The sequence below is a fragment of the Leucopleurus acutus genome (assembly GCF_964270905.1).
Source record: "Leucopleurus acutus genome assembly, chromosome: 12".
Classification (NCBI taxonomy): domain Eukaryota; kingdom Metazoa; phylum Chordata; class Mammalia; order Artiodactyla; family Delphinidae; genus Leucopleurus; species Leucopleurus acutus.
In genome coordinates this window covers 45,785,483-45,800,362 of record NC_139154.1, presented here as the reverse complement: position 1 = coordinate 45,800,362, position 14,880 = coordinate 45,785,483, and the positions used below count along the sequence as shown (strand labels likewise).

The 14,880-nt window shown below is 42.1% G+C and overlaps 1 protein-coding gene across 5 annotated transcripts in view; it reads right to left on the bottom strand.

The window, feature by feature from the left end:
• Positions 1-406: 406 nt before the first annotated feature.
• LOC309970022 (protein FAM228B) overlaps positions 407-14,880 on the bottom strand; it is a 42,409-nt gene continuing 27,935 nt past the window's right edge. For 2 of the 5 annotated variants that reach the window (XM_082852189.1, XM_082852192.1), the window contains exons 8-11: positions 13,750-13,857; positions 5,032-5,100; positions 3,297-3,483; positions 407-1,344 (exon numbers count right to left, since the gene is read on the bottom strand). In XM_082852189.1, coding sequence (XP_082708315.1) covers positions 5,061-5,100; positions 13,750-13,857 — 148 coding nt within the window. In that variant the 3' untranslated portion in view covers positions 407-1,344; positions 3,297-3,483; positions 5,032-5,060. Of the gene's footprint in view, positions 1,345-2,899; positions 3,484-5,031; positions 5,101-7,506; positions 8,218-13,749; positions 13,858-14,880 lie in introns of those variants that run through there. The other 3 variants (XM_082852188.1, XM_082852190.1, XM_082852191.1) reach the window with 3 other exon arrangements.

The following is a 14,880-nucleotide window of genomic DNA, read 5'->3' as shown; positions in this document are numbered from 1 at the left end:
TCGAGTGTGGCCTTACTCTATACCAACTCGGCTGAGAATAAGGACCCAGGAATAATGTCATACAGAGCAAGGGAAGCGTAAATGCCACCTGCCTCACACTAGGATATTTCACTGAGCCTTAAGTGGCTGAATGGAGCAAGGGCCACCCAAAGAGAAGACACATACTCCTGTTCAGAGTTCTACAGTATCACTGCATCAGTCAACAAATATCTGCTAATGCGACTGCGTGCTGCAACCCAGCAAGGTCCTGTCCTTGGGGATCTCTCAGTCTAGAACAGACAAGTCATAGACAATGACCACCTTGTCATGAGAGGCGTCAGCTCAGGTGCTTTAGGAGCACAAGGCAGAGCCCTAAGCCGGCTTGGGAGGAAAAGCGCCCCCTTGGGGGCTGACCACTGGTCTCTAAGGGCCCATGAGAACCGCGGGGCAGGAGAACATCAGTGTGCTGAGGGTCAGGGACCAGCTACAGAGGTCGTGGAGGAAGGTGATTTTCTCCTCCCCCATCCTAAGTATAGGCTTTAGACAGAGGGACTATTTCCCCTTGTTTACTTCCCCACACACTTGACCTTGACCCTTGCAAATTTGCAAGGACAACATCCACTGAATGAGGAGACAGCATAATGACTGCCCAACACAATACAGTGAGTCCCCCAGAGCCAAAAGAACCTTCCTATCTTCACAACCATGATCTGCCTTGGTTTTCGGGAGAAGCAAAAGAAACCACTTTTCTCTTCAGAGCCACACACGTTTTTTTAATGAATAGTATTATCAGATGGTCACTTTTGTTACACAGGAGTAAAAAACCTGAAACCTACATCTCAAAATTTTAAAGCCTATATTGTTGGTTTAAAATGTGAAGACTCATTACAAGTTCAACTACTGGCTCCCTGGGCGGCCTTTCTTGCATCCCTCCTTTCACCTCCCCTAGAAAGGAGCTCTCCCGGCGCTGGTTCTGTGACACTCTCATCACACTCACTGTCCACTTATCTTCCCCTACCTCCTGGGCTTCGAGTTTGCTGAATGTGAGTGAGTGGATGAATGAATGAATGGACGAATTATCACACACATGCAAGTGCCTTTTTCACAATGTCAATTCCCAAGCAGTCGAAATTACTTTGGGTTCCTAATCTAAAACTCAGAGGAAATGCTTTTGTGAATTTTTTTTTAATGAATGCAGAATAACTATGAGACTTCTAAAGTGACCAGGTTTTCCCCAACCCCAGAGCTTCTAAGAATAAATAGGTAAACGTAAGAAACTTACTTACCTTTCCATAATTTGAGTCCTTTTTTCTCATATAAAAAGGATTGTATACTTCAGGATCATAAGTCTCCAAATATAATTTCCTTTAAAAAAAAATAAGTACACTTAAGAGCAAAGCATTACATTTAAACGTGCTTTAGTATATTTCTTGTTTTTGCAAGATTCAAAAAAGCCAAATACTTTATTCCATTTCTTATATAAAATCATAGATTCAAAGGGTTGGAAGAAATCTCAGAAGTAATTGAGATTGCAGTGAGAGTCCACCACCTTCTGGGAGAAGTAATCATCCAGCTTTAGTCTCATGTCATCCACTAGCCTTGTTTGAGAACCTTCTGCTCCATTCTTGGTCATTCTAACCACCAGAAAGCTTGTCCTTAAGACAGAGCTGAAGTCTGCCTTGTCACTGCCAGTTCTCCCCGTGAAGCAACACAAAACACAACTACTCTTCATCCACATGTCAGCCTTTTACAATATGTACTTAAAGGTTTCATTTCCTCTTGTATCATCTCTGCCTTGGGCTAAATATGCTGTATTTCTTTCCACTTTTCCTCCTGTGAAGTGTTGTCCAGCTCCACCCTCTTCTAAAGGTTCTGTAACTGGTGACTATCCCCAGGTGGACAGGTTGGGCCTGATGCTTCCCACTCGAAGCACCGCCTCTCAATACAGCCTAAGAACTCAGATGGTTTCTTGGAAGCCAGCTCACACGGCTGACTCACACTGAATTTACTGTCATTTTAAATCACTTAGACTTCAACACATGGCTTTTCTAAGGCATGGCTTCCCCATCCTACACTTGTGTGATCACATTTCTGGGCATACTTGTAAGACGTTGCACTTTGGTTTCAAAGTGACCTGGATTCAACCTTGAGCTCTGTCTCTTAGGGCATTTAGGAAGAAGTAGTTAACATACACGTCCAGAAATTTTGCTCAGTAAATATACCTAAATACTCTAACATTCCAGTCAAACTACTCTAGATCTCTGCTAAATACCTGGAAATTTAGGTGGGCCTTAATGTCAAAAGAGGGTCCTGATCTCAAAGTTAAAATAGAAAACTCTTCCATAGAAGAAGCCAAAATTTTGTTCTTGTTTTGTAAAACCAAACTGAATAACAGAGGGTATAAACTGGTGATCCCTTCACCTCATGGTTGACTAACTCAACAGCCATGGAAACCGCTTCTCCTTTGCCCACAACCTATTAGAGAGATTGGAAAGGCACACACTCTTTCCTGGCTCTGCTTTTAGCTAGGACTTGGCATGTGACCCAGTTATGGCCAATGAGACCTGAGGGGAAATCTGCTAGGAGCTTCTGGGGACTCTTTTTGCTTCCTGATCACGAAGGATGAGATGAGGTGTAAGAAAAGGACCCCCTGGCATCATTTCTTACCCTTTCTTCCTGCCTTGAACACAGACCTAACACCTGGAGCTGTAAGCAACCAAATGTGCTTTCAAATGTGAGGGTGACGGGCAGAAACTGAAAATATTCAGGATAGCAGAATAGAACAACAGGAAAAAACCTGGATAATTAATGACATTGTTATGCCGCCAGAACCCACCATGAGACCACCTATCCCTCTATTTCTTATTAACCAATAAATGTTCTTATGGTTTAAGCCACTGTTATTCTATTAACATTTACCTAAAAGCATTCCTGATAAATCTAGTTCCAAATCAACACTTCTATTCCCTCTACCTGGAATTTCAGGTTTAAAAATGCAGTAGGTTGTATCACAGTTCCATGAATTCATCTTAGATACAAAAATAAATTTGAGACTCTTTGCATAAATAAAAATGCTGACCCAACTTTTCAAATAATGCTTCATTAAAAAAAAAACTCTCATGGGATTTCCCTGGTGGTCCAGTGGTGAAGACTCCGTGCTTCCACTGCAGGGGGCACGGGTTCCATCCCTAGCTGGGAAACTAAGATCCCACATACTACATGTCTTGTGGCATGGCCAAAATAAATAAAATAAATAAAAATAAAAACCCCATGCTCCAGTGATTCTAAAGCTGCCAAAAAAAAAAAAATTCTCATACCGTTTTATTTGTGTGCTTTAAAAAATATTCAGAATTCTCTTGTTTTTTCCAACCCTTTATATGAAATTACTTTTTCCATAATTCTCTGCTGAAGAGGCTTTGCAACATCTTCAGTCCATTTTTTATGTAACAACTCTTTTCTTCTTTCCTTAAAAACATCCAGATGCTGAAAATACGTATCCAATCTCTAAGGAAGTAATACAAACAAGGAAAACAAATTATTAAGAAGTTTTCCAGGCTTCCCTGGTGGCGCAGTGGTTGAGAGTCCGCCTGTCGATGCAGGGGACGTGGGTCTGTGCCCCGGTCCGGGAAGATCCCACATGCCGCGGAGCGGCTGCGCCCGTGAGCCATGGCTGCTGAGCCTGCGCGTCCGGAGCCTGGTGCTCCGCAACGGGAGAAACCACAACTGTGAGAGGCCCACGTATCGCAAAAAAAAAAAAAAAAAAAAACCTGAATTTTGGGCTTCCCTGTGGTGCAGTGGTTTAGAGTCCGCCTGCCGATGCAGGGGATACGGGTTCAAGCCCTGGTCTGGGAGGATCCCACATGCCGCGGAGCAACTGGGCCCGTGAGCCACAACTGCTGAGCCCACATGCCACAACTACTGAGCCCGTGTGCCACAACTACTCAAGCCCACGTGCCCAGAGCCCGTGCTCAGCAACAAGAGAAGCCGCCGCAATGAGAAGCCCACGCGCCGCGATGAAGAGTAGGCCCCGCTCGCCACAACTAGAGAAAGCCCGCGTGCAGCAACAGAGACCCAGCTCAGCCAAAAAAAAATTAAATAAATAAATTTATTTTTTAAAAAAGAAGTTTTCCATTTATTTTCATTTGAATAAGCGGGGTGGGGGGGCGGGGAGAACACTTGTTCCCACTCCTCAGCTCTCAGCACATTCAGGCTGCAAAGTCATAGAATAAGATATTTGAAGAACAGTATAAATTTCAGAAAGAGAACCTGAGAGCACAGAGCAGAAAGAACCCATGAACAGTTCTACACCACAACTGTGCCTCCAGATTAAACCACATCCAAACCACTCCTAACTCAGAAAACTCCTGCTTCTTTTTAAGAATTCAAAGCATTCCCTGGTCACCATTCCATGTCTCCAGCCTTCATTATCAGTAAAGACTGTGATAAAAGTGGTAGAAGAAAAAGAGCCTAGACTTGCATCAGCACCTCTCTCTCTTTTATAAAGGAGGGTAAACCCACCTACCTCTTTTGATGCTCAAATGAGAATATATATAAACTTCCTTTATAAATTATAAGCCACAGTACAAATGTTAACGTATTATACACCAAATTTCAATCCCTCTCATTGAGATGAAAACGTCCTTAAATTTATTAATTCCATAGTGACGATCAGTACTGATTGGTCATTATCCTTAAATACTAATTCATCTCTTGTGGCTTTACATATTCCCACTGTGATGTAGGAACATATGAGAGAGGGGTAGATTTTAGGAAAGAATTTCTATTCAGTAACAGGACAAAGACGGGGAGCAGTTAGAACAATCTCTCAGACCCCTTAAGGATAGATCTGGGACTCCCAACCTCCTAGTGATTCTGCAAGGAGATGGCACAATCTCAGATCTATGTAGTATGAATGGGTGATTCAGAGGAGGTTCGTTCTCCCAGAAAAATGAATCTCTCTGACATGGTAACATCCTCTTGGCCACACTGCTCTGTATCACTCTTGCTTACCTAGAACACACTTGGAATCCACTCTCTGTAGCCAACTCTTACCTTTGCAACATAATTTTCTCTAAATAATATCACGTATACAGCTTCATCAATGTCTTCTCTAGCCAATGCCTAAAATTACAGAATTAAATATTAGCATTTAGATCCTGAAGAAACAAACCAGTGACAAAATACAGTGTATTTTACCAATAGTTTGAGTGTAAATCTAACATCTGTACCTCAAAACATATTTTGTAACTTTTTATTATGGAAATTTTCAAACACAATTCTCCACGAACCCATCACCCAGGTTCAACAATGATCAACTCAGAGTCGATCTTATTTCATCCAAATCCCTACTCACTCCCCTGCCCCCCACCCAGATTATTTTGAATCAAATCCCTTACATCACACCATTATTTTTAAAGTACCAAGAAAGCTTACTAATTAAAGGGATCCTCTATAAAATGAAGCCTCTTTATAGGCAGTCTGTAGGTGTGTTTTAAAAGCCCTCGAAGTTTCCTGACTTCTGCTAGGTCTCTTTATAAGTTAAAACCTATTTATAAGTCAAAACTACAGAAGTTTGATTTAGTTCAACGGGTCCAGAGCCAATTAGCTGGGAACTCCTGGCTGAGGACCAAGATGGTCTTACATCTAGGGACTTGCTGTTTCCATTATGAGCTTGGGTAAAGCTGATGCACTTAAATCCTTACTTTAGGGATTTTCATTTGGATCACTATGAACTGATCTTCCAGCTTTTACTCTTACAGAACTAAGTAAGGACAAGTGGAAAGGCAATAAAAATTCAGCATCTGGAAGAGAAATTCTGTTACCTAATAGAATTATCTAGTGTAAAGTGATACAGGTTCTTAAAACTATGTTATTCAATCTCTGGCTCATCTTTCAGTTCTGCCACAACGAGTGCATCAAAATAAACTAAACCTCAAACTCAAATACCAAATCTGTGAATAAGAGAAATCTCAAAACGGACAGTTGTATTTTTACCAGTATATTTAACAGCTTCACATGAAATCTAAAATGATATTCAGACAGCTAACTAGGGTCTTCTCCAAAATACAACCCTCTTGATAATATAAACAGACTCTTGCTTTAAAATAAAGCCTTCTTACACTTATTTTAAGACGGAAATTGAAAAATCATGTAAAACAATTAAATGTTTTCCCCTAATACAACACAAATTTAGAATAAATCAATTTATCTGAAGTAGAAACATACACCGACAATCATCTTGAGAAATCACATTTTTTTAGCCATCCTATTAACATTATTAGCAAATGTTATACACACTATTGGGTGTATGTCAGATTTTTGAACCACTTTTTCTTCGTTTAAGGAAATGGTTTTTGATAGCTCCTTCTTGGTGATTGTGCGCGCGCACACACGCACACGCACACACACACACTCTCTCGCCACTCTTACTGCCACCACAGTAAAAGGGGTAAAACAGAAGAAATATCCTAGAGCTTCTCTCTATAAAATAATGAAACTTTATGAGAAAATCATTGCTTTACCAGACCCTGGAGTATCAAGAATTCACTGGCAAGCCCAGACCTGGCTTTCAGCGCCTCTCCCGCAGGGCAGCTCAGGGACTGCTGTTTACCCACAGCCCGCCCTGTTGCTGTCCTGATGCTGCGGTGACCACAGGAAACACTACAACCACCCTGGGCCAAATGCGATCCCTGGCCATTCCCATTCGGCGAATTCTTTGAGAGCCAAGTTTATGCCAGGCGCTGTTCTAGTTCTGGGGAAAACAACTGTGATTAAGACACAACAGATCCTAATTTCAAGGGATTTATGTCCCACCACCCAAAGGCGGCCCCCAAATGCCACATTATTTTACCTCCATCAAAGCAAATGACTTGGGTTCTGGCCACTTTAATTGTTCTGGCCCAAAATGTTTATCATAGTTGGACATTTTCGTGGCAGCCATAAGTAACAGAATCCCCGAAGGAAGAAAGAGTAAATTGAGGAGATAGGTGATTACAGTTGAAAAAGTGAGGTCTTTCAAATTCAGAAAGCAGTGTATCCTTGCTCTGCCACTTAATAGACTCGGTAAGTAAAACAAACAAAAAATAAATCCTCGGGTCCCCTAAACCTGTTTCCAAGAGGGGGTGATTAGGCTCCCCGACCCGTGGCCTTAAGGACCCAATCAGGCAACGCCTCAGGGTCTGCCCGGGGCTGGGCCCCCCTGGGCCACACCGCCAAGGGGCCACCGTGGGTGGTCACAGGCCTGGGCTGCCTTCTGCTCCCCACCTCGGTCTCTGCGCTCGGGGCGCTCTGGGGCCGGTGGCACGGCGACTCACTGTTCTGGGAGGGGAAGGGGAGCTCCTCTAAAAACAAATTAAAGCACTACGCTTAGACCCCAGCCCCTCTTCCCGCAAGCCCCCTACACCTCTCTCCACAGGGGGCGCAGAAAGGAAGGAGCCGCCCCCACCACCACCACCCCCCCGCCACCGCTCGGGCTCGCCGCCACCCCGGCCTCTCCGTGCGACGTCCGCCAGGCCTTCAACCGTCCAATACGACACCACCCCAGGTTTTAGTTTAAAATATACATATATATAAATTTAGGTCATGTAAATTAATCCTAAAGAGAACTTACCATTTATCTGTATGATCCAGGGCAACAAGAAGAAGCGAGGATTGATTTTTAGTGCCCCTTTTGCCTAAGGAAAACAAAAGTCTCTCCTCCTTTGCTCCAGGTCCTAAGTCTTCTGTGACTAGGAGTCAAACTCAACATGAGCCAGAGGGGTAATCAAAATGAATTTTTATAACTTTGCAGACTCAGAATCAGCACGTGGGTAATCAAAATGAATTTTTAAATTTTCTAAAGACTGCTGGAGAAACCTGGGGAGAATATGTGGGTGTGGATTTTAAGGGTGCCTGACAATTTAGGGAAAGAGCAAGTGAACTGAGATGGGTGCTAAGTAAGGTAGCTATTAGTATTTTTATCGTATCTTTCAGGCAACATTTCTTAACTCCTGGGGAAATACATTTGCAGTAACTGTCAATATACAGTACTGTCATTTCTTAATGATCATACAGACACTGGACTCAAAGATGAAGTTTATTGCAGATGCTCTTCTTAGACACAGAACAATTCTTGAGCGCCTTTCTTGCTCCTCATCCTGAATGATTCCTGCTGGCAGATGGCTTCCTTTGAAGCAGCCTTCTTTTGTGTCCTCTTTTACCAGCCAAGGCTCAGGGTGTGTGCTCCTTGGTTGCTAAAATCTTTTGAAAATGACAGAAAAGTGTAATTGATACAGGGATGAGGGGCTTACAAGAGCAGAAAGAATTCCTCTGCTTTAGCTGAGCTGATCTCCCTGAAACCTAGCCCTCCTGTTGGCGCTAAGTGACTTGGAGGCAGGGTCCCCACCTAAAGCTCCTGACTCAGCCTCTCCTCACTCTATCTGGATTCAGAAACAAGGAGCTTCCGGGACAGAGCCAACCCTATTATAGGTGGGGTAGAGCACTGATGTGTGATATGATTTGAGGGACCCCTATGGTCCTGCTTTCTGATGTCAATATGCCTGGAGTGCTAATTTACACTAGGATTATTGTGATTTATAAAATACTAGGTTCCCTTCTTCCCTTCTCTTTTCAAACCTCTGACTCTCTGTCCGCCTTCACTATCAGCTGATGGATGACCTTCTGACTTATGTGAGGAAATAAATTAAACAGAAGTAAACAATCTTCCTTCACAAAATTCACCAAGCTGGTTTCATCTATGGCTATGCCCTCTGCCTTCCTTCCTCTTGTAATGATGGATTGTCCTGACCTCAAGTCGTGGATCCTACCTCTCCACAGGTAAAGGAGGTGGGAGGGTGGAGGAATGGATGAGGTAGAGTATTTTAAGTAGAGAAGTCAGAGAAGGCTTCTCTGGAGAGATGATGTTTGTGCAGAAGTCTGAGTGACCTGAGAAAATGAGACATGGAGAGATCTGTGGAAGGAGTGTTCCAGGCAGATGGACTGATAGAGGCAAAAGCCTGAGATGGGGGTGAGGTTGACGCGTTCACACAACAAGAAAAGGAACATAGTGAGCGTGGAAAGAAAGGCAGGTGATACAGGTGGGGAGGAGGCAGGTGCCCAATCGTATAGGAGGTTAGAGGCCATGATAAGGAGTTAGAATAAAATTCAAAGTGTGAGGGGAGGCCATTAGAAGGTTTTGAGTAGGGGAGACTTCTGATCTAATTAACACTTTTAAAAGAATATGGTGCTGCATGGGGAACTGATTATACAGGGGCGAGAGCAGAAGCAGGAAAATGAGTTAGGAGGCTAATGCAATAGGCCAGGTAAGATCACAGAGGCTTGAACCAGTGGTAGTAGTGAAGAATGGAGAAGTGAACGAGCTAACAGAGCTCATTACCTATAAGACATGCGAACTGAGTGAAAGCAAGAAATAAAAAATGACTCCTAGACTTTTATCCTAGGGGTCCTTTTTGGATTATAGTCCTATTCACTGAACTAAGAGAAATTTGGCAGGAAGAGGGGCAGAGTGCAAAATTAAGACTAATCCTTGGGACTTCCCTGGTGGTCCAGTGGTTAAGACTCCATGCTTCCACTTCAGGGGCCACGGATTCAATCCCTGGTAGGGGAACTAAGATCCCACATGCCATGTGGTGTAGCCAAAAAAAAAAGAATAATCCTGTTTGGGGCTGGTTATATCAAGAGACCCATAACCAGTACAGTACATAAGAAGGGTGTGTAGGGTATGATTACAAAGCAACTTATTGTATTGTTTTTCCTCACTGTCCATTTAAACCTGTTTGGTTGGGTAGTTCTCCAGCAACTTCCTGTTTTATTTTCCTCATTGCAATTACTAGCTCAAGTGATATATATTTGCCTGTTTATTGTCTGTCTCCCATCAAAATGTGAGCTCCTTGAGATCAGAGATTTATCTGTCTTGTTTACCTCTAGTCTCCAGCCTTTCAAACACTGCCTGGTTCAGAGAAGGTTCTTGTTAAAATTTGAGGAAGAAAGCAAGCAAGCACATGGGAGGATACTAAAACATGACAGTAAAAGGAGTGAAACCACAAAATTAAATCTTAATACATTTACCGTGAGTTAAAAAAAAGTAGCCCCCTTATCCTTTAGGAGTGGGGAAACAGAGTCAGAAAAGAAGTATGATAGATTGACTGTAGACTCAGACAAACAAATCATTTCCCTATTGATTTCTAACTGGGAGATGGGGAGGATAGGCTGTGACTTCTCCTTCAAATCCACTCCTAACAGAAGCTACACTCCAGAGACTCGGGACACAGGGTGTAGAGAAGAGAACTGAAGGGAAGTGGCCCCTAGACCGGGAAGCAGTAGGCTAGCCTAGACAAGTCAAATGGCACCAAGTTTAACCAAAGTCACCTTAGGATGAGAAATCTGTGAACAACTACATTCCTATACATTTTACATTTGGGGACTTTTACTTTTTAAACTTTACTACTTTAACTCAGTATATGGTCCTTTTGAAAATTTTTGCCTTTCTTGGCTAAATTAAGAGGAACAAAATTTGGGGCCTGGCTTGAGTGTGGTAACTGGTAAATGTGGTAGAGAGATGGTAGCGATGGTGGAGGGATGGAAGAAGGGCAAAATCAGGAGAGGGAGCTAGGGAAATCCTACAGTCCACCTTCTAGAGGACATCTCTATTGTGCAGCTGCCAGGGCAACTCTCTTCATTCCCTCTGAACCAAGGAAACCTGCCTCAGTTTCTTCTACTCACTCCCTTTTGGCAGGGGGAGAGGGTAGGGAGGGTGGCCCACTGCTTCCTGTCTTCCGGGAAGACTGCCATACAGAGAAGTTGTTCCCAGCAGCTCAGATTTTGGTATCAGCAATTGCTGCCTTGTGTATTACAAGATGGAACTACACCGGCTCTCACCGCATCCTGGTCCTCATCCCTGTCTGCCTCCTAGCTCAAGAAAGTTCAAGGAAGAAAAGTGCCCTTTAGAGTTGGCCTCTTTGGGACTTGGATTCTATCCTTCCTGGTAACATAGAGGTTCTTTTTCCAGAAAGGATGACCCTGTGTTTCCAGAGGGAGGAACCAGAAAGGAAAAAATTCTCCTATCAACTCAATTGTAGCATTTAATATTTTATTTAAATTTGAAGCTGATGAGTTCTATATGAATTTACACATTTTTATGAAAAATAAACCCAAATAAATAGCATTACCTTGCTCTAGTAATATTTTCATCTGAAATTTCATTGCTGCTTAATCAAATAGCTGAGTGAGGGTTCTCTGGCATATATGAGCCCCTCACAGAGGTGTCCACTGTGGCTTCCCTGGGAAGGTCTAACTCTACCAAAGACAAACATGCCTCTTCCACCTCGATGCTGTAATTGGTATGCTTCCCTAATTCATGGAAGAAAATATAATCTTCCTCCTTCCTCCAGGGGGAGCTCATGAATTTAAGCCTCTAGTTTAAGCCCCTAGGTACTCCAACAATGCAATATTCTCCTTCATATCTGAGTCACACTCTGCTATAAAAGACATTAAAGGACAAAACCTCTCCTTTTATACAATATATAAAAATTAAATAGGATTAAGATGTTTATTATCCTAAAACCTGACTCATACAAATATGTATGAGACCATGGCAGTTACAGATTGCAGAGGAACTTATTACTCTTTTGGAGCCTAACAGAAAAGAGTGATGCTAAAGCATTCCATCTTTTAAGGATTTCAGCTACCAAGTGAATAGGGCTTAATTTCAATACTTCCTATTATCCCTCAACTTCAGCTCCCATTCAAAAAAGCAGCAAAGTGTTAAACCACACCTCAAAAACACTGAGAAGTCCACAATGGTGAGCACCATCTCTAACAGTTATCTGTTTCTACTTTAAATCACTAAAAAGACCCTCATGAGGCAACCAGTTGTTCTCTCTGCTGGACATGTCAGAAGCAAGCATCTCTAAGAGCCCTCTGGCTTCTGCCACGTTGTATTTATTCAACAAATTCTGAGTTTATTCAGAATGAGGAAAGGGAAACTACTGCAACTTACTTTCGAGCTTTTTAGGAACAGAGAACTAACTGTAAGCCAACCTCCTAAACATCATGTAAGCTCACTTATCTTCTGCCTTGCTAGGTTCTTTTTTTTATTATTATCAAGTTTTACTACGATATAATTTATGCACCATAAAATTCACCCATTTTAAATGCACAAATCAATGATTTTTAGTGTATCTCCAGAGTTGTGTAACCACCACCATGATCTAGTTTTAGAACATTTCTATCAGTCCAAAAACCTCATGCTCACTTACAGTCACTCTCCATTCCCAACTCCAGCCCCAGGCAACCAATAATCAACTTCCTGTCTCTATAGATTTGCTTTTGCTGAACATTACACTTAAATATAAATAGAATAAAAATTGTGATTGTATTCTTTCACTGAGTATAATAGTTTTGAAGTTCATCCGTGTTGTATAGCAAGTGTAAGTACTTCTTTTCCTCTTAATTTCCAAATAATATTCCATGTATGGATGCACCACATTTTGTTTATCCATTCACCACTTTATGAACATCTGGGTGGTTTCCACTTTTGGGCTATTATGAATAATGGTGCCATGTACACCCACTCATACACAAGCCTTTATGTGGCCATATATTTCCATTTCTCCTGGATAGAAACCTAGGAGTTAAATTGCTGGTCACTTGGTAATTTAATGTTTAACTTTTTGAGAAACTGACAAACTGTTTTCCAAAGTTGCTGCACCATTTCACATTCCCTTCAACAATGTCTGAGGGGCATACACCCAGAGAAAACCATAATTCAAAAGGACATCTGCACCCCAATGTTCACTGAAACACTATTTATAATAGCCAGGTCATGGAATCAACCTAACTGCCCACTGACAGACGAATGGATAAAGAAGATGTGGTACATATATACAATGGAATATTACTCCGCCATAAAAAGGAACAAAATTGTGTCATTTGTAGAGACGTGGATGGACCTAGAGTCTGTCATACAGAGTGAAGTCAGAAAGAGAAAAACAAATATCGAATATTAACACATATATGTGGAATCTAGAAATGAACCGGTTTGCAAGGCAGAAATTGAGACACAGATGTAGAGAACAAACATATGGACACCAAGGGGGGAAAGTGTGTGCGTGGGGGGGGGGGGATGAATTGGGAGATTGGGATTGACATATATACACTAATATGTATAAAATAGATAACTAATAAGAACCTGCTGTATAAAACAATAAAATAAAATTCAAAAAAAAAGAAGTAAAAAAACCCCAAGAAAACAATGTCTGATGGATCTCATTACTTTTAATCAGATACTTAACCAGTTATGTAACTATGTAGAGAAATCTCTTACTTTTAATTCCATTAACTAGTAAATTGAGATGATTCGCCATGTTACACACACAGTAGTATGTACCACTTTTCTGCTTATAACCTCTCTTCACTCTGGGTACAATATTGTAACAGCTACTACCCACCAGAACTAGTCCAAAATTCCATTTTTACCGCTCCAATTCAATTAAAAACCTCCTAACCTTTAACTTTAGTATGAGTTGTTAACAACTTTTTTCTATGTCTATGCTTGTTATTTCTGAATGTGTCAGCTGTTTGTTCTTTAAAACCAGAAAAAGCTGAGGAAAGTTGCCACCTTTCCCAGTGGTGGGAAATGCCTGATGTCCAGCCACAAGAGTCTGGTGTATTCCTTGGCACCGACCCCAGCAACTTAAAATGATGGCAGGGGATGAAAACACAGCCAAGCATGTTAAATGAAAGAAGAACAAAGCTATGGAATAATAGGCTTACTTGTAAACAACTGCTTTTTCTTCTTCCTGGGATTCCAGAAGATGAGGAGTTTTTGCAGAGGGTTTCAAGTCAAAACTACTTTCGTTAAAATTCACTTTTACTTTTAACCTTTAATAAGATAACAGGTGTGAGAGGATGTCCTGAAAACAATATTAGCTTGCATTTATACAGAAATCATTGTTATACATTGACTGCTACGTATATTGTCCAAAATATCATTACTTCAAACTGGTGTGCATTCTTGGGTGTTTCAGAATTGCTGAAACTATGATAGAGACTGGTTTACTATTTACTGAGACCCTAGAATCAGCTAGGCAAAGTTTAAAGTATTCCCTATATCCTACAGCTTATACTCTAAATGTAAAAAGAAGCTCCAGAGATTGTCATTTACAAGCATAAACGTAAAATGCTTTTCCTAAGAAAGAATCCAAACAACCCATTTCCCAGTCTCCTTTGCCATAAGGTGGCAGGCAGGTGCCTTAGACCCCTCTAGTCTTGCCCCAGTCAAGAGATGGTTGGGGGACTTCCCTGGTAGTCCAGTGGTAAAGAATCCACCTTACAACTCAGGGGACGCGAGTTCGATCCCCGCTCACGGAACTAAGATCCCACATGCTGCTGGGCAACTAAGCCCACACGCTACAACTAGTGAGCTGGCGCACCTCAACTAGAGCCCACGCGCTCTGGAAAACGTGCGCCACAACTACAGAGCCCACACGCCCTGGAGCCAGCGTGCCACAACTAGAGAAGAGAAAACCCACAGGCCACAGCTAGAGAGAAGCCCACGCACCACAACGAAGAGCTGGTGCGCCGCAAGGAAAGGTCCTGTGTGCCGCAACTAAGACCCAACGTAGCCAAAAATAAATTAATTAAATAAATAAATAATAAATAAATCTTAAAAAAAGAGTTGGTTGGAAGGGTGATACTGGCCCTGTGAGGAGCATCCATTTTGTTGGCACAGATTACAGCAGACCTGGTGGGGTTCTAAGCCAACCACTGGAGCAGCAGCTTCCTGATTCAGCAGTTTCCTGATCATAGTAGAAACAACACATCCCTTGGCCAGCCAATTCTACACTGTGATTTTGGGAGTTATTTCTGAAATTCAGCCCTGTTTCTTAAGACCTCCCAATGATT